Source organism: Vidua chalybeata, chromosome 11 (genome assembly GCF_026979565.1).
Source record: "Vidua chalybeata isolate OUT-0048 chromosome 11, bVidCha1 merged haplotype, whole genome shotgun sequence".
Taxonomy (NCBI): Eukaryota; Metazoa; Chordata; class Aves; order Passeriformes; family Viduidae; genus Vidua; species Vidua chalybeata.
In genome coordinates this window covers 6,548,729-6,567,780 of record NC_071540.1, presented here as the reverse complement: position 1 = coordinate 6,567,780, position 19,052 = coordinate 6,548,729, and the positions used below count along the sequence as shown (strand labels likewise).

The window sequence follows — 19,052 nt, the reverse complement described above, 5'->3', positions numbered from 1 at the left end:
TAAAGAGAAGAAGTTAACTAGTATTTCTGACAAACAGATTAATTGTGTGGTGAAACATGTGCAGGATCCAAAAATAATCCTACAGAACCTTTGATATTCCATTTGGTTTAAAAAGTGTGAAGTGAATGATTAGAATGATAAAAGAAATTACTGTGTAAGAATAGGCATAATAATGAACTAATTAAACCATACAGCAATTCATTTCTAAAATATCTACTGCACAATGGATAAAATAGGTTATCAATAACTGTTTCAATGGTAAAATAAAAAATGCTGGAAAATGTTTTCAATATTTTCATTAAGTAGTATTCTCTGGAATTATAAGATGTTTGATTTCATTTGCTTTGCATGAAAGCAAACTGTAGCTTGTAAAGAAATGTGTGGGGTCAAATTGCAACATACGTTGTCCCCAAGTGACTGTCACAGCCCCACTGCAAATGGGGCTGCCAAGTGTTTGGGGTTCTTGCCCTGGTGCAAAGCTGTCACTGTACTGAGGAGCAGCACCACGAGGAGCAGAAGGGCACAATCCACAGACAACCCATAAAATCTTATTTAAAAGGGAGAGGGGAGCATTCACTGGGGAAAGGGAGTGTGGGGTGCAGGACAGATTGTTAAGAGGCTAAATGTTAAAGATGAAAAATGAATAAAGAAGCTCACAGCACTAAGTTTAAATAAATAGAAGTAAAGAAATTTGATAAGGGAAACTAAAAGCTATAGTAAAAACATGTATGTGTCTATGGGGGTTATGGAAAATGGAATAAAATTCTGTGGATCTGGCAGGCCAAACAATTGCTATCTTGCTAATACTGGACAAGAATGGATAAGAAATTATCAACCATGGTATAGAAGACTAAATACTCTTCTGCTCTGTTTTCAGAAAGAAGCATGATGGTTTTCATGAGCATTTTCCAACGACACAATAATGCTCCCATTAAGTAATGAGGCTGTTATGCTGTAGCCCACTGCATTTTAATATTTTTTAGAGTGAATGAGACTGGATAACTTTTAGATAAAATCTTTAAAACCCTGGCTGAAGAGCTCTCCAAATCATTTAAGTTCATTGAAAAAAATGCCCAAAAACTGCCTTGGAACACAGAGCAAGATCCAGAGCACTTATAGTGGTAAAAAAAGCTCTGGCTATTCTTGTATTTCCCAAAAGAAAGAATATTAAGACCTTGAAATTAGGACTACTGTGACAAAAGTTTGGGGTAAAATTACAGAATGAACTGGTTAACTAATTGAAAACTGGTAGCATATTTATTTCAATTTTATTTTATGAAAGGCAGTTTTATCAAGTTCCTTCTCATAAAAGTAGCCTGTTCTATGTGAAAATCCCCCCAGCAAGAACCCAAAAACAACAACAGCAAAAAAAATCCCTCCAAAATCAGTATACAGAGATGAAATGGCCCATAAACTCTCAGTTCCACAGCAGCGCTTTTAGCTCCATTTATTTGGTATTTCGTCATTATTTGGAAGACTATATAAAAATCACTGTTGATAAAATTTACCAATGGCACAAAAATGGTAAGATGCTAAAAATCATGGGGAGGCCCTGATTAGTCACTTAGTCAAGTGGGCTCTTTTCAACAATATGAATTTTAAATCAGCAACATGTAAAGGAAAAAATACCAGAGGCGGTGATGAACTGGGCCTGGGACTGTGATAGAGAAGCAACAGAATATGAGCTGTTAGTTGATTGCTAAATCTATGGATGTAAACACAGTCTTGGACTGTATAAAATTGCTATCAAGTTGAAATTTCATCAAAGCTTTAGTGGGTACCCATAATTTAAAAGGACACTGAAAAATTGGGAAGGATGTTTCACTCAAGGATGAGAGAAAGTGAAGAAGTGATTGTTTTTCTGTCTACAAATACCTTTCTCGGGAAATAGACTTTTTAATTAAAAAAAAAATCTGTTCAATCTAACAGGGAAAAATGTAGCAATGTTCAGTAGTAGGAACACTGGACAAATTCAAGCTAGAAATAAGGCACACATTTTGAGCAGTAAAAATACTTAATCAGTCAAACAGTTTACCTAGAGAAATGTTGGAGTCTTATTCACTGCCATTGTTGAAACTAAAGCAAGTAAGTTTTGTTTCAAAATGTATTTACGCTCTGATGCTGGAATTATCGTGTGAGGATCTTTGGCTTGTGTTGTAGAACAGGTAAGACTAGATGATCATAATTTTCCCTTCTGGCCTTAAAATCTGCAAATCTAGTTATAATCTGGCTGTGGTCTCCTTGCACAGCCCATAGCAGATGGTTCTCCTGACCAATAGGGTCAGATTGTGCTCTGAGCAGGACTGGGGATCTCCTGCATAGGTCATACAGCTGGGTAGTTTATAAACCTGCTATACAAATAGACCTGTTTCTACTGGGCAACATGTCTGTTTCCAGTTATCTACCAAGGTTTTGTGCAGATTTTACAAGCAGCATTGAATTTTTATTGTTTTACTTTATCCTGATATAAAATAGTTCCTCTGAGATATCTTGTGTCTTGTAAACCAGAACAGTAGGTAGATCAGAACTGTGATTATGCTGCCCAGATAAGGAACTCCCTATAAGATTTTTTGGTTTTGTTACTTGTACATGCTGGAATATTCTCTCATCCTACTCTATTGTGAAAAAGTTTGCAGGCATGAAAACAGAGCCTGCAACAGAGAATTAGCAAATTCAGGGTGGCCATTGCCTTTGTGAACAATGAAAAATGACTCTTGGATATGAAATGCAGAAAATTATTTTGAAAAAGTCATGTTCCCTCACTCCTACATGGCAACGTTAATTTATGTGAACTGATATTAAGCGTTAAATAACTCATCCAGACACTGCTCTTGGCAATAATACCAGGGTAGTCATTACACTAGGATGAATTCTCTGAAACCTTTCCTCAAAGTATGAGACACAAACAGGTTGTCTTCTAACAAGAATCATAGCATACCTCCCTTGTCCCCTGCAGTGTTCTTTGGACATGTACTACTCCATTTGCTGATAGAATCCTGAAAATTAGTGGTCCTTTGGGTTTTCCATTGAAACTGGCTTGGATTGAGGTTAGACTGGGATTTTTCCCACAGCAGCTTATAACTCTGTTTTGTCATTTGTGCAGGGTCTTACACAGGGTGTAGCTGGTTATTAATTTGAATGGATGAAGTAGCATCTAAATAACTGTACAATTACTGAATTTAGGAAATACTGACAGACTAAATTAAAAAGATTCAAAGATGATTGACTCCATCCTACTCCCTTCTCCCAATGCCTGCCCTTGAAATAGCAGCATTTAAGACTGCTTTGAAATAGACTAACCACTGCCAATATTTGGATCTGGCAGAGAACAGCGAGGTTTTGAATAGCTCCCTTTGAACAATGCTGTTTGGCCAGTCCTGTATTGCAAAGGTGGCACAGTGTGTTGCTACATGTTGAGTTCAATTTCAGACCTTCAGCTTTAGATCTCATTTCTAGCCATGTGAGGGGTGGGTGCACCACAGAGGCAGCACACCAAGGCTGGGAGAGATTTGAACTTTTTATCACACTGTCTCAGTCAGTGTCTTCTTTCAGTCCAATGCTCATGGCATTGGTGGCGAGCTGTGTGCAGATCTCCTCTGCAGAAGCTCACTCTGTGGAGAGGCCTTAGAGCAGAAAATGGAATGTCTTCAAGGCTTAGCAATTCAGAGTAAGACTATGTTGTGCCCAGGGCTTTAGACTGAAGGTATTTTAGAAGTACAAAACAGAACTAGCATTTTTTCTAGTTAACATTTTAAACTTACTTGTACCTATTCTTACATATTCATACTGCTTTAAGCAGTTTCTGCATGTTTTTAGCAACATCACTACAGACTATATTACAAATTTCTCCTTCTCCCTGCAATAGTTCTCCAGCAGTTGATGTAGTGCCTGCAATGCTGAGACACACTTTTTGATGGTGCCACTTGATGTGCAATGCAAATACACTGAACTATCATTAGAATAAAAGGAAGTGCTCAATATAATTGTGTTAAAGTTTTCCATAAAGGCATAGGGGATGCTGAGGAAGAGCTTTTCAATTAAGAGGAGTGAAAATTCAAAAGTGAGAACATTTAACCCTGTAGAGTCTGGCACTTTTCACCAGTCTCAGTATGTCTTAGGCAACACCTGAAGTACTTAAGTTGTGTCAGAAGTCACTAGAGGCTGCTGACAGTAACTGGTGGGACAAACATCAGAACTGAAAGCAGCTCCAAAAATACTACAGTGATGCTGTAAACCCAGCATCACTGTCTGGCCCTGTTCTGACTGGCAGCACAGCTGGCAGAGTTTGCACACTCCCAAACAGCCCTGCAGAAATGCAAACAAATAGACAGCCAGTGTCTTCTGTCCTCTTGTCCCTCCTCTCACAGGCCTGTGATGAGTGTGTGCATGCTCAGGTACCCAGCTGGGACCAGGGAAGCCCAGACAGGTGTGTTCTGTCTCAGGTTTGTGGCTCAGTAGGAACTGTTTGTTTTTGCACAACTCCCACTAAACACAACCCCTGCTCCTCGTTGGTGAAGCACCAGAGCTTAATTAGGTGATTGAGAAAGATTCAGAAATTTCATTGAAATGTTTAAATCTGATTTCTTCTGTTAAGCTGTGTGGATTGAGGCCTAAAGCATGAACCATGCTAATTACTACCTCTCCCTCTGCTGAGCACCTCTTGTTTGAGGTTCTGAGCTTTTCTCTTCTAAAAAGGTCGATTGATGTGGTTTGATATAAAGCTCTCACGTCTCACCATTTAGCTTTAGGATTACGTTATGGATTTAGAATTTCCACTGCTGGTAAGGTGCTTCAGCCCTGGCTGGACTGCAGCACGGATCCAGCCCCTGTTCCTGTCTGTGAGCTCTCCTGCAGCCCTCCGTGGCCATGGGAGTGTTCTGGGCTCGCCTCTCATTAGCAAATTCCTGCCATCACTGAGAGGAGCAGCTTCCCAAGCATTTACCAGCCCTTCAATTGAGCTTCTAGCTTAAATAACGGAAGTTTGAAAGCTTTTCAATTTTGTTTTTAGCAGATTTTGAGGTTATTTGAAAGCAGATAACTTTCCAGCTGGTTTGGTGAACTACATAATATTATACAGCATTTTTACTGTGGAGGAAGTTTTCAAAACAAATGTTTCCATTATACCATTTGGAGAGGCTTGCCTTTGTCTTTTGTATCACTTAGGAAAAAAAAGCTACCTAGAAAAAACAGTTTTTTCTTCTTGCAGAACTCCCTCATAGAAACAATTGCCAGTATTGACAGCTTGCAGGTCTTTTAGATTTCTGTCACTTTTAGAGAGGATTTCCATACATTTTCTTCTAAAAGAATTTTGCATTGCTAACAATGCTCTGCAAAAATTTAGAGATACCTTCGCTTAGATGTACATTCTTTTCAGATATATCGTTATGACTATATGTGAATATTTATTATATGTGTAAAATCTTCTGCCTCTTTGAAAGTATAGGAAGAATAATAAAAGTTTAGTGTGGGCTTCAAATATTTACTTAATTCATGGAAATCATCTTATATGTTTTAAAACTCCATTCAAGCCAAACCTAGAAAAGTGCTTATGGTAGGTAAATTACACATTTTACTACTTGAGCCTTAGAAATGTCATTAGTACAAAATTAAAGGGCTGCAAAAACCAGTAGATAATACTAATTTCAAATACAGAAACTAAATATATTTTGTACTTTTTATTACTCAATTTCTTTTTTACAGACTACTTTTTATTTTAACTATATGTTCTTATATGCTGCAATCATTACGTAGTGTAATGATATTAATATTTTATAGAATCTGTATTTATAGTTCTTTATTTAGAAACAATGCAGTAGGTCTGCAGATCTTTGAATCCTTCTGGAATGGTGCCCTCCAAATAATGATAAATTACTTGTGCAGTATGCCATTTGCTAATTATATCCATGATTTACTGCAGAGCAAGACTTAAATCATTCATTTCAGTCTTGCGTAACAGTGCCATAAAATTTTTAGGTTTAAAAATGGTTTCCATGTGCATAATTTAAACAAATTTTAGAGCAATTGTATACACAAAATATTGCAACTATCCATTTGTTACATTCTTTGTCTCCCCTTTTTTTAAACTTGTACTTTTAATGATTACTGTGGTTGAAATTGTTATGCTTCATTTTCATAATCATAGCTTTTAATTCTACAACAGTTTTCTACATGTTAGAGTAAGAAAAGGATGGCTAATTGTGTGTAGATACCATGTCATTCCTGAATAGCCCCACATTCTAGAAACTCATTTTAGAAATAGTTTAAGAATTAGTCTTCGATTAAAGGTGTTTCTTTTTAAGAAATGAATTATTAGTACCAAGATCTTGTTTTTAAGCAGCTAATGCTGATTTTTTAATTTCTCCACTCATCCATAGCCCAAAGTACAGTTAACTCTCTTTATATTTTCCTCTTTGTCCACACCTATAGGTGAGAAGCCTTACAAGTGTCCACATTGTGACTATGCTGGTACTCAGTCTGCATCCCTCAAATACCACCTGGAACGGCACCATCGGGAGCGACAGAACGGAGCAGGACCACTCTCTGGGCAGAGTGCAAGTCAGGAACACAAGGATGAGACACCAAGTAAAAGTTCTGTGTTTATTAGACCAGACATTCTGAGAGGAGCCTTCAAGGGGCTTCCTGGTATCGACTTCCGAAGTGGCATGGTCTCCCAGCAGTGGACGTCAGGAATGCTGTCTTCTGGAGATCAGCAAGGACAAGCAGTTGGCCTGTCATCTGAAGGATCTTCAGAAAATATGAAGGGTTCAGACATATCTTCCAAAGGAACACACTTCTCTGAACTTGGCCGTGCTTACCAGAACATGGTCGGGAATGGTGTGAACTTCCAAGGGTCTTTGCAAGCTTTCATGGACAGCTTTGTCCTAAGTTCTTTGAAGAAAGAAAAAGAAATGAAGGATAAAACTCTCTCAGATCCACTTTCAGCAAAATCTCTGGGCTCAGACAGTGGTGAGGAGAAGATAAATAGCAAGTCCTCACAGCGGAAAACAGAAAAGTCGCAATATGAACCTCTGGACTTGTCGGTAAGGCCCGATGCAGCCTCCCTGCCAGGTTCCTCTGTCACTGTACAAGACAACATTGCTTGGCATGGCTGCTTATTTTGTTCCTTTACAACTTCATCCATGGAGCTAATGGCTCTGCACCTCCAAGCCAATCACTTGGGCAAGGCTAAACGTAAAGACAACATCATAGGCAACAGCAAAGAGCAGTCTAGAGAAGTTTCAGCCTCGGTGAACAAAGTGAGCTTGCTCCCCTCCTCTGTGCAGTCCAGCAAGGAGGCAGGAGTTTCAAACATGCTGAGCCAGCTGGACACAGCTTCTGAGAAAATGACCCAAGGACAAAATAAAGACACTCTGGGAGAGCAAAAGAGCACTGCCTGGCCCAGCCACATGGAATCCACTTTTTGTAATTTTACAACAGACTTCTATAAGCAGTTTGGTGTTTATCCTGGTGTTATTGGCACGGGAGCACAAAATTCTTGCACCAGTAATGAATCCGAAATAAAAACACAATCCGAAGATGACCCAAATATTCTGCTCTCTGACTCTGTAAATAAAAGTGCTATTGATGACCTTTCTGACATAGCTTCATCTGAGGATATGGAATCTTCCAAGGAAGAAAACATTGAAGATGAGGACATTGACACAGAACCAGATATTATGAATAAGCAGTTGTCTGCCCTAAATAAAGAAAGCAGCGAAGGAGGTGACAATATACAAAGTGCAGTCACCTCACAACCCACACAAGGGCTCGTATCACCACTGCCACAAGCTTCAGAAAAGCAGTGGCACAGTCAGAATCTTCTCTCCTCACACGAAACTGCACAAGAAGTGATGAAACCCGAACAAGTTCAGGGTCCGCAGGTCCTGGAGAAGCAGATGAACATGTTGTCAGTCCTAAGAGCTTACAGCTCTGATGGCTTAGCAGCCTTTAATGGACTTGCAAGTAGCACAGCAACTAGTGGATGTATCAAGAGACCTGACTTGTGTGGTAAGTTTTAGACCTTCTTTTAGACCATTTCAGAAAACACTTGTGCAGAATCATGAAGCTGCTCTTTAAATATACTTAGTCATGTTTGTTAGTAATACATTTTTTTAAATGTTAAACCCCGTGGGCCAAATTCTTGTCCTATATGTGGTCTACTCCATTGAAATCAGCAGTGCTGCATGCATACTTAAACAGGATTTTAGAAAGAACCTGCTTTTTAAACTAGAGTAGCAGCAATATAGACTATCTGTGCTAGTGGCATCGGAAGGGGATACTTACTGCTTTAGCGTACTCAAAGGAGGAAAAAGTTTTAAAAGATATACATGGTAACTTGCAAACTTTTCAGTATTTTGATATACGACCCCATGAAAAACACTGGATGCTTTGCCAAGCAAACCTTGCTTTCTCTCTTTCCCCGCCCCCCCCCCCCCCATTTCTTTCTTTGGATTGAGGTGTGTTGAGTTACCAAAACATTAATGAAATCAAAGGCCAAGTGCATGGAATGTGTCTACCTGTGTTGAATAGATTTTATTTTTTAATTTTTTTTTTATTTTCTTTCCCTTCTTTTTTTTTTTTTTTTTAATTATAATTTTCTGGTTTGGTTCAAAGGCACACATGCAGTACTTGCCCTTGACCATTTTCACTATTCTAACTAGCAGTTGTGTAAATTGTGATTTGCCTAATTAAGAGTATGCCTCCAGGTAATTAAAATAACACTCCAAATAAATAAAAACACCTTTTACCCTTTCTAGTCTCTGATTTTCAAGACTGCAGTTTTAATTCCTCATATCACACACCTCATATTTACAAGAATTAAAGTTAAATCTATTTGGAACAAATGAGATTGAGGATTTTGTTTTTCTTATTTAGCTCCTATTTTGTCAGCATAGTGTTTGTTTGAAAGAGATTTTAGAGTGTAAATCCTTTGAAAAACAGTATCACTTTAAAAAGCAGAGTCAGCAAAGGACACAAAAACTTCAGTAATGTTCAAGTAACCTTCAAACTAATCAGAAAACTCATTGTCAGAGCTGAACATACATAATAAAATGTATTCAAGTTTAAAAAAAGGAAAAAGAAAAGAAAACGTTATCAACAGTTTTAAAGCCTGACAATTTAAAATGAAACCCTCAATCTGCAAGCACTTAAGAGTGGTTCCCCTGGTTAACCTAAGGTTAGGGGGAGCTTTGTCTGACTTTACTGGCAGTGTCCTTGCTCAAAGCCCTCCCCAGGCCCCTCCCTGCTTTTCCACGTGTATTAGTTGATCTGATAAAAAAAGTCTGATACCTACACACAAATTTTATCTCACTTGTATCCTTAGAGCATTGTGACCTCACAATATTGTCATTATCTGCCCATATCTGTCATTTAACCAATATCTGCCCAAGTATCCCTGTGGCCTTACTTGTAAACTTCGGTGTCTCAGAGCACTAAGAAGCAATTTAGGTAGTTGGAAATATTTCCAGATTCTTCGAAATCAGCATTTACATTATTGAAAAGAGTTAATAGTTTATTTAATTTACAGCAGGTAAAATTCTACTTGGATTTTTTTCCATTTGTGGAGTAAAATCAATTAACAAAAAAGAAAAAAAATACAGCAGAAAAATTACTGTCTAAACAAAGAACTTTAAAAAAATATTGAAAGCTAAGATTAGCTCCTTTCTGCAAAAGATCTTTATATTTTTCACAGGCATAAGATTTTTAAAACAACAACAGAAAAACCCCTCTAATATTATTATTGAAATGAGGTCATGTTACTTCCATTAGTTTTTTGTTTCATCTTCCAATCAATTCAACAGACATTTTATGATAGCTTGGGTTTCTATGATTTTAAAGACCATATCCCTTTCACAAGCTCTGCCCAGTGATAATGGATTTGACTTGAAGTATGAAGGAAAAAAAGAAACAACAGAAGCTTCTCTGTTCTACTTTTTAAGCCATTTTTTAATCGAAAATGCAGTGGGAGTCCTTCTGTCTCCCCCCTCCAAAAATAGCTTTTTAAAATTCTTTTCTGTCTTTCTATTGGTGTTTGCAGAACATAAGTATAAAGGTTGATTATTTAAATACATTATTTCTTTTTTCTCAATAATCCACAGAAAAGTGGATGAGTATGAACAAGCCCCATGTCAGTAGCTCTTTTTTTTGTTTGATTGGCTGGGACACCACCCACTTGAAAATAGTGGTTTTGGGGGAGTTTTCATTTTCTCAGTGACATTTTATACTGTGAAATCACACTCCATCTGTGCATGCTAGTGTGGGGAGTCCCACCTGATGTTTCTGCACTTGCAGATTAGCAATCAGGAGAACCCTGTTCATTTATTAGCCTTCCTTCCTTTCCTCTTGCACGAAGCCCATGACCAAAATCATGTTCTTTTTGACTCTCCCACTGCCTGGGAGATCAGAAAACTTGAGACACATCTCCAGCATCTGATTTCAGGGCATGATTCTCATGTTCCTTTTGTGTTTGGGGAGACTCCATGCATTTGTGTTTCTTTTTACAGCCGGTGATGTGTGTGTTGTTGACATCTCAAGAGAAAACATTGATGCATTTGATAACAGTCCTTGCACACTCAGAGAGCTCTTTCCATAGTCAGAATACAGAGGAAATAAAAGTGAAATAAAATATTTCAGCTTCAGTAAGTTGAGATTTCTTCTTTGGATGGCCATGCTAATTGAGTTGAATTTCTGGCTGCCTAGAAACAAGCTGGGGTATTCAGCAATCCATGTGGATCATTTTTAGATGGCAGATTTTACCCTAAGATAGTAGGTCAGTTTTTAAGCAAAAATCTTGGCACAAAAATAGTTTTGTTTCTAGAGGAGAATGCCACCAACTCACATTATCGTTTCAGAAAGTCACTGCACATATGGAAGCAGTCCTCAGTTTCCCTGTCATGGAGAATGAGAGAGACTGATGATGTACACATAATTCATTTATGCTCCTATCATGCTTCAGGCTGCAGGGATGAAAGACACAATTAGAAAAGAACCATAATTACTGCATAATAAAGAAATTTTCATGTCAAAATGCTACTGAGAAAAAAATCACGAATTTTTGTAATATTTCTCCCTATACAGCAGAATGAACAGAAAGAAAAAAAAAAGCATTGATAATTTTAGAGTTACTCCTGAACTGTACTTGGTTTTGGAGTCTCAGGTGATTCTGCCTAGGAGTGGATCTTGTTAATGTTGCTGGCACTCAGTTCCTAAGAGGATGACAGGTCTTTCCTTGCTGGTTGGCAGCAAGTAGCCCAACAGGGAGGGGAGACCCAAGGTCCATGGCTTGGTAGCTGTCTTGAGCATCTGTGTACTCTGCTTTCACAGCCCTTGCTGATTTGACAAGTTAAGCTTGGAGGTTCTAGATCTGTTTTGCATTTAAGTTTTGAAAGATCTGTTTTCCTTTCCATTTATACTCTTCTTTTTCTGCTTGTCTTCCCACATACATGTAGTTTCATCACAATAATGTTCTACGTTCTGTTCCAATACCTTAATTTACTTGTGATTTGTGCACAAGGCCCTTTATGACAAGAGCATATCCCTTCTCTCTCTCCTCCCCTTTAAATTTCTCTGCTTTGTGACCAAGATAGCAAAATTTCCCTACTTGCATTTGCTACTTGGGAAGTACTTAGGCTTTCAAAGGAGAGCTGATGGGCTACAGAACTACTGAGCAGATACAGTCCTGGGTGTTAGCTGGCTGCTTAATGGGTTAGTGCTATTGAATCCACACTTAATGATGTCCAAAAGTATTAGTTCCATGTTGTCTCTAAATCTAATTTGCTTCCATTCATGCTTGCTTTCCTCTGCAATTAGTGCTGTTTTCTCCTGCACAGGCTCCACCCCATTATCACTTCTTTCACTGTACAAAAACAGGGCAGGGCCCCACTGATACACGGGAGCAGCTTTGGAGTTCTGATCCTGCAAAGGGCTGAGCACTTTCAGTTTCCTTTGCAGCAGAAAGCTTTCAGCATTGCACAGAATTATTAAAATGTTCAGCATTGTAACTTTCTGAAATACCTTCCAAATGTGGAACTGCAGCGCAGACAAGAGGGCTGGGCAAGGGGAAGATCAATTGTGGCAGATTATTACAGCTTTATTGTCCCATAATTATAGTGCTCTAGCCCAATGTTTAAATAGTGAATTTAGTTATTGTTAATGGCTTATTGCCACAGGTGTCAAAACCAAAAAGATCATAATGCTAACCCCGTCAGAACTACCACCAACACATGAAACACGGAAAAAGATTTTTAATTATTTGCGATGGCTTCCCCTGAATCCTTATTGCAGAACTTTTAAATTACAAAATCTGTATTAAGAAGCAAAAGGCCTGATATATCCAAGCTCTAGGACAGCTCCAAGGCAATGGAAGGTCATCCTACTGCAGCAAATTGTAGTACTGCCCATTTACAATATCATGTAACACACTTAAGGAACGCTTTGTCCTGATCTTCAGTTGGAGGAGTAACCAGAATATTCTTTTCTTTCAAGGCAGAATGAAATGATATGGAAGTTTTACAGCAGGCTTTTCTTTACCCCATTATCGTGCTTTTGAAGAGGTTTCTTAGTTCCAGTTAGGAGGTCCAAGGCCAGCTTTCAGAGTACAAACTGTTCCTCTGAACAGGAGATCAGCACCTCGGCCCCCGCCTGGGTTTCAGACACACTTCTGGATTTCACAGTGCCATTTTCATGGCAATATCAAACCAAACTCATATGGCTTGCTTCCTTTTTTTAATTAACTGGGAATGCCAGTGATCCAGTGAAGTTTGTGTTGCTGGATAAAAGGGCTGGTCTGTGAATAGCATTGTATTTGCCAAATGGTTCGCTAGTCATTTCAGTACAAACAAATGGATGGTGTCTGTAAGTCTGCAAACACTGTTGACATTTAGCCTTGTTTATGTTACTTTCCTTTTGCTGCATATTTTTGGCTAGAAGAGATACTGTCTGAATCAACATTGACTTCCTAAGCAGAAGCTAAGGGCCCAGTCTTGCATCCCTCATTCCTGATGAGTAGCACTACTTACATGACTAAGGATTGCAGAATCAGGTCCTATGTTTATTTGACTTTAAATTTCATTGCTATTTTCATGTAATTTAATTTGATTGTATTTTGTTGTATCAGAAATCAGTCAGGTGACAAGTTTGGTATCACCATTTTGTTTACTGTTGAAAACTTTTAGTTTTTACCATTCTTCATACTGTGGTGTGACATTCCCATTCCATTTATGTTTCTGGAAATTAACCCCTAAAATATCTGATACAGCTAAGTGCTGAGTACCTCCTATTCCCAGAGAGACTGGAGGCATTCAATCCCTCCTAGCAGCACATCTGAAAGGGGGATTGTGTTTGCAAAAGGAGGCCTTGGTATGTGCCTTGATTTCAGACATCAGTGGCCAGCCGCACCAAGGCAAATCCCTAGCACAGAAAGGCTTTTCTTTTCTTTGCAGAGACAAAATAATGATGTAAGCTTAGAGCTGTATGATTTTTGCTCTAAGTTTCATCTCCCAATTCTTATTGTTTTTGTCATATCCAGGTCAAATTTAAATTATAATTTAGGATTAGGCAGAGGCATAGAGATGTTTCCAGGTCTTTCCAAAGTGAGACAATGCTCTGGTTTGTGTTTTGGTTCAGGAATATACATTCTTGTGTCTGAGGTATAGTATTTCCTATAACTACTCATAAACATGAGCAATTTAGACATTCTTGTAAGTCAAAACTAAGTGTACGATTAATACCTATTATGAGGCCAATTTTAAACAATTAATTTGACAGCAATTATAATTTTGTGTTACAGACTTTCAGGAATAAATAACCAAATTCATCTTTGTAATCTAAGGAACCTAGGATATCTTTATGCAGAGATGATCTTGTTATGCACAGTATTGCATATCTGGAATTTCTGAGTTTTGCTCCCACCTATCTAGATGCCTGTAGTGCCAGGGATAAATCATTACCTGAGGCTTATTAATTGTATCAGCAAAGAAAAAAAATATATACCTTAAGTGTAAGCATTAATATATGTATACACAATACATCCACAATATATAACAAACCATCATAATAGTACAAAAATAGAGGTCCTGAATATGTTCTGTTATTTATGTGTTTGGCAAGCTTAGGGAATGGACTTTAGTATGAGTGAAAATTCTCTTAACATTTTTAAGGTTATTTATTGTCATTTCTATTTGAGTTTTTAATGGTCCTGTATTTTGTAATGCTTTAGCAGGAAAAAATACTGTAGTTATCTTTTTTCATATTCTTTAAGCAATATTTCTAGCTTAATATATTGTGCCAGGTTTTCCAATATTAACCAAGAAAGACAGTAAAATTCAATGAACAGCACTCTGACATCCACAATTTAAAACCTGTGATTGAAGTGAAATGTGTAAACTTCTAGTGGGTTATCATGTGCTTTGGAATAGAGTATTGTTGGAAGTAATTAGAAAATATATTACGGTTTCCTGGTAATGAAGGTATGTAAGTTTTAATAATTGTTGCTTTCTGAATAAGTGTCAAACTATATCTTTAAATGTATATGGAGTTACGAGTTAGGTCACTTCTGAATGGAATGTAAAACAATACTAAAATGCTTCAATAACTTATCTCAGTGTTGCTAATAAAAAAAAAGCTGTTAACCATTAGTGCAGTTTTGAGTCATTTTGTTGATTAATTCAAGAAACCTCTGAGAAACTGTTGTACTTTTGGTAGACCAAAGACCACTCATGCAATCCACAGTTGTTTGATGCTTTGAGAGGAAAACTCTACAAAGCTGCTTGTTGGCCTTGTGAATGATATTTATTTAAAATCTTTTAAGGCATTAGAACGGTGCCATGTATGGATAGGCAGGTATATAAGAGGATGCAGTAGACTTGTTTCCTCTGTCACAGAAAATACCTTGGGAATGTGGGAGCTGTTTCTCCTCTGTCACTATTAAAATCCAGTAGAAATTTTTGTGGATGGCACTGGGTTGAAAATGAGCAGTGTGGGTGGATTAAGTGTGTAAATATCAGTGCTGGGGTGCTTGGCCAGGGTGAGCCAAATACGGGGTTCTAGTGCTGCAGGTGGAAATGCAGACTTAGTGAGTGAGGGGTGTGCAAGGCCTGTCCCAGTGGAGAAATACGATGATCACACGGAAAGAGTGATCTTTCTTGGGTAATCCTGCCCAGCCTTTCTGAAGTCACAGCTCCAATCCTGCTCACTTTGGTTTCCCGTGGGAAGAATGTGTGAGGAGCATCCTGAGAATAGCCCCCCTCCCCAGGCCCACGTAGGATTCTCCTGAGGTAAAGCAAGTGAGGGAGAGCAAGCAGCCAGCCTTGCCAGTGCCGGTAGCACCACCCAGGCCCATGGTAAGTGTTTCAGGATGGGGTCCCTGACAGGAGGCCCGCTGTCCGGAGCACCGCTGAGCGTGCAGTGGGAGCTAAAGGAAAACATGGCTGGGGCTCCCGGTGTCACGTCTTCATTAATGCTCTCCCTTCTGAATAGCATATTGGTACTTTTTATTTATTCCACAAAAACACCATGAGTCAGGACCTGACATTTTAGTGTTCTGTGTCATACTGAGAAAAATCTGTGGTTCAGCAGTAGGACAATTATATTATTTTGGAAGGGCTAGAAATAATACAGCATTTGTGAGACAACTGTAACATTTATCCAGACTCAGTGTGACATTGTTCTTCCTTTTATTTGGAGAGCACTTCCAAAAAAGTATCAACTAGGAGCACAGAAAAAAAAAAAAAAAAAAAAAAAAAAAAAAAAAAAAAAAAAAAAAAAGTGGCAATTATGAATCCATTTAACCCCCATCGGATATAATATCATTTTGTACCGTTGGCTGTTCCATGCCTAAACTTCTATACAGTGAGCTGTGAATATAGTCCTTATTGTCCTGTGGGCAATATGACTAAGGAAAAAATATCTCTGTATTACAATGGAGCATTTGTCTGAATGGCATAACCTAAGGTCTATAACATCAAATCTAAAGTTGTAATTATACAGCTGCAGTCACACCACTCAAGTGAAGGCTGTGTCAGCACTTGTATTATATAAGGAATCCTGTTTTCAAGGGTTGATGAGTCATATGCAAAAAACATTTATCACTAAACAATTGTTCTGATTGTTCTGAAGCAACATCTAGGTACAGGCCTTTCCCCATGGTCATATCTTCTGCAGTATGCCATGGCATACTTTGTTAATGAGTGTATCTTTTTTGAGCTTAAAAATTACCTAGTAAGTTTGTGGGTTTATGCAGTCTGATTATTGTAAAAACATAAAGTGGGAAAAAAACCAGGGTGGCCAAGGTCTCCACTAACAAGGATTGTAACAGGTGAAATTTGTCTTTCTCAGAAATTACAACATTTCAGGGAATTTTTTATCAGTTTGACATCCCTGATTTTGCTTCAAGTTCTTAGGTCTGAACGCTTCCTTAGAAGACCCAGTCACAATTTTGGTTTTGAGCTGTCTTGAAATCGAGCCTCTCAAGCTCACAGTAACCGTTACTGCCACTTGAAGCAGCCTCTCATTTGCTGGCGAGGAGCAGACAAGAAAGAGGTTTATTTTACAGCAGCACCACAGAGGTGAACCAGAAGCACTCTGCACCCCTCCCACGTGAACGTCAAAGGATTACACTTAGGATTGAGACCAAATACTGGGATCAAGACCAAGTACTGGAAACCACAGCAATTTTCCTACCACATGCAATTTCTAGATAGATATACTGGGTGTGAGTGATTTCAGCTAAGAGAGGCTCCTGCCCAGAGCAGTGCCATTTACAAACAGGTGTCCCTGAAGCCACCCCCACGTCAGGCATTTGCACCCAGGCTGCCTTGCCCGCCCCATTGTCCGCGGGGCGAGACGAAGGCCAGCCAGTTCCTTTAAGCTGATCTCCTCTGATCCGGGGCGTCTGTAGCGCCATTCCCTGCATAGACCAGCCATTGTTCAGCTGCAGAGCAACAGTGGGGTAGAAAATAGCATGCCATGCTGGGGATCAGAGAGGGAATTGTTCCTTAATTATCTCTTACTGAAGGAAAAACCCAAGGCATATCCCGATATGTGGCACGACTCTGTCAGAACACGAGTCTTTTAAAAACGATTTGGGGAGGGGGGGGAGTCCGATTCAGAAGCTGGCAATCCTCACTTCTCCTGCAGGTCTACCTGTGATTCACTCACTGACCATGGAAAGAAATAAGTTTTCCGCTTTGGAGTCTACATTATGAAATGGAAAATAATAGTACTTATCTCCCTGGTAGGAGTGCTGTGAGGATAAATGAATTAATTAATGTTTGTAAAGCACTTTGAAGATGAAGAACATTATATAAGTCCTCAGTGTACAAATGCTTCCTTCTCTGACATAACTACAGTAAGCTATAAAAATTTCCTGCTGAAAATAAATACACATTGTAAATAGGGGTTGGGTGTGTACATGGCTGTGGTGCCCCAGCGGTGTGGGTGAGCCTGACATCCTGAGCAGCCCAAGAACCCATCACCAAAACCTCTCTTACCCCTGCCCGTGCCCAGCAGTGGTGCTCAGGGCTCTCTGCAGCAGCTGTGGCATGCTCTGACCATAATATCTTTTCACCAAATCCATGAATTTTTACCTCAGGCCTCTTTGGGGTGCCAGCTGGGCCGAGCTGGCAGGTTTTGGCCATCACCACATCACACCAGCCCCAGCCCCGTGTGCCGCCAGCCACGGTGCGCGATGGCTCAGCAGTGTCTGCTGGGCTGCTCCCTGCTGCACCTGCGTGAGCAGCTCCTAGTCAGGGCTGAGGTCCTGCCACACTGTCTGCCACAGTTTGCCCCTCCTGTTCAGGGCCAGTGTGACTGGTCCCCATGGTGCTCAGAAGGTCCCAGTCTGGTGGCTGAATTGGCTCTTGTGTGGTTTTTTATTTAACGTCAGTGATTTCAGTCTGCAGCTTGGAAGTTAAAATTTTTCTTGCCTATTATTCAATGTACCCATCCTATGTTAGTCCTTGCTCCTTTATTTATTTTTTTTTTTAAATTCAAGCCAGGAACTGTGTTTGACCCGAAAATTCTCACATGAATAACAAGTCAAATTAAGAGGATGCAGGGAAGAAAAACCAACATTTCAGCCATAGAGAAATGGGACATTTATCAAGAGAGACATATAAGAAAAGGTTTGTGCATTGAGATGAACAGGTTAAAGATGAAATTCAGAATTTCTTTGGGGCTCTCCTCAATTCACAGCTGCTACACAGATCAATTTGAGAACCTTAGAAAAAGGCCACTTTAGCCCTGATTGTGTCTCGTTTCAATTTTCCCTTTGCACACCCAACCCTGTTCCAGTCTGTGTGCTTAGTTCTCTTTTAAATCCTTTCAGATTATGCTTGTTAACCTGTTGCTGGCTCAGCCTGCCAGCTGGAGTGCAGAGCAGAGCAGTGTGCTGCTCCTGGGGGCTGGAGAGCCCCCACCTTGCTCCCCACTGCCGGCAGCTGAGGGCTCTGCTCTCCCTGCTGGGAGTTTGAAGAGGATGACAGCTTTTACCCAGCAAAGTTTGCTGCCATGCCATGTTCATCCAGATGCCAAACACATCAAGACGCATCACTGGCACAACCAGACGTCCCCAAGCCCTGGCCAGCACCAACGAGCACCCAGCGGTGCTGCTGAGTTTTCCATCCCCTGACAGGAGAACTGTTTAATAACGGGAGGGCTTGTGGGTATATTCACTAATCATTATATAACTGTACATTGGGGTGAAAAAGAAGAAAACAAACCGGAAAAACTTTCCCAAAGGACAGAGGTGGGAATCCCATTAACACGACGGCTCCCTCTTTAGTTGCCAAAATGATTGACAGCAGGATAAGGTCAGAAGATGAAAACCAAGCCATGGGGGACAGAGCAGGAAGAGGAGGGGGCCAATCAGTTGAATAAAAAACTGAGTGTCAGTGCTGGGGAAGGAGAAAACTGACACTCCCACTAGAAAAATCCTCACCCTCTGCTCCCCTACTGTTTGTTTGGGGAAAATGCTGCAGCTTAATCAGAATTATTTACAAGATAATGGTCCATTGTTTGTAGTAAGACAGATGCTGTCTGTGGGAATTTGGTGGTTT

At 39.5% G+C, this 19,052-nt stretch overlaps 1 protein-coding gene across 1 annotated transcript in view; it reads left to right on the top strand.

The window, feature by feature from the left end:
* The window catches only part of ZNF536 (zinc finger protein 536), a 184,226-nt gene that overhangs the window by 60,221 nt on the left and 104,953 nt on the right, over nucleotides 1-19,052 (top strand). Inside the window, exon 3 of the mRNA XM_053953232.1 lies at nucleotides 6,427-8,007. Within this exon, the coding sequence (XP_053809207.1) occupies nucleotides 6,427-8,007 (1,581 nt within the window). The remainder of the gene's footprint in view (nucleotides 1-6,426; nucleotides 8,008-19,052) is intronic.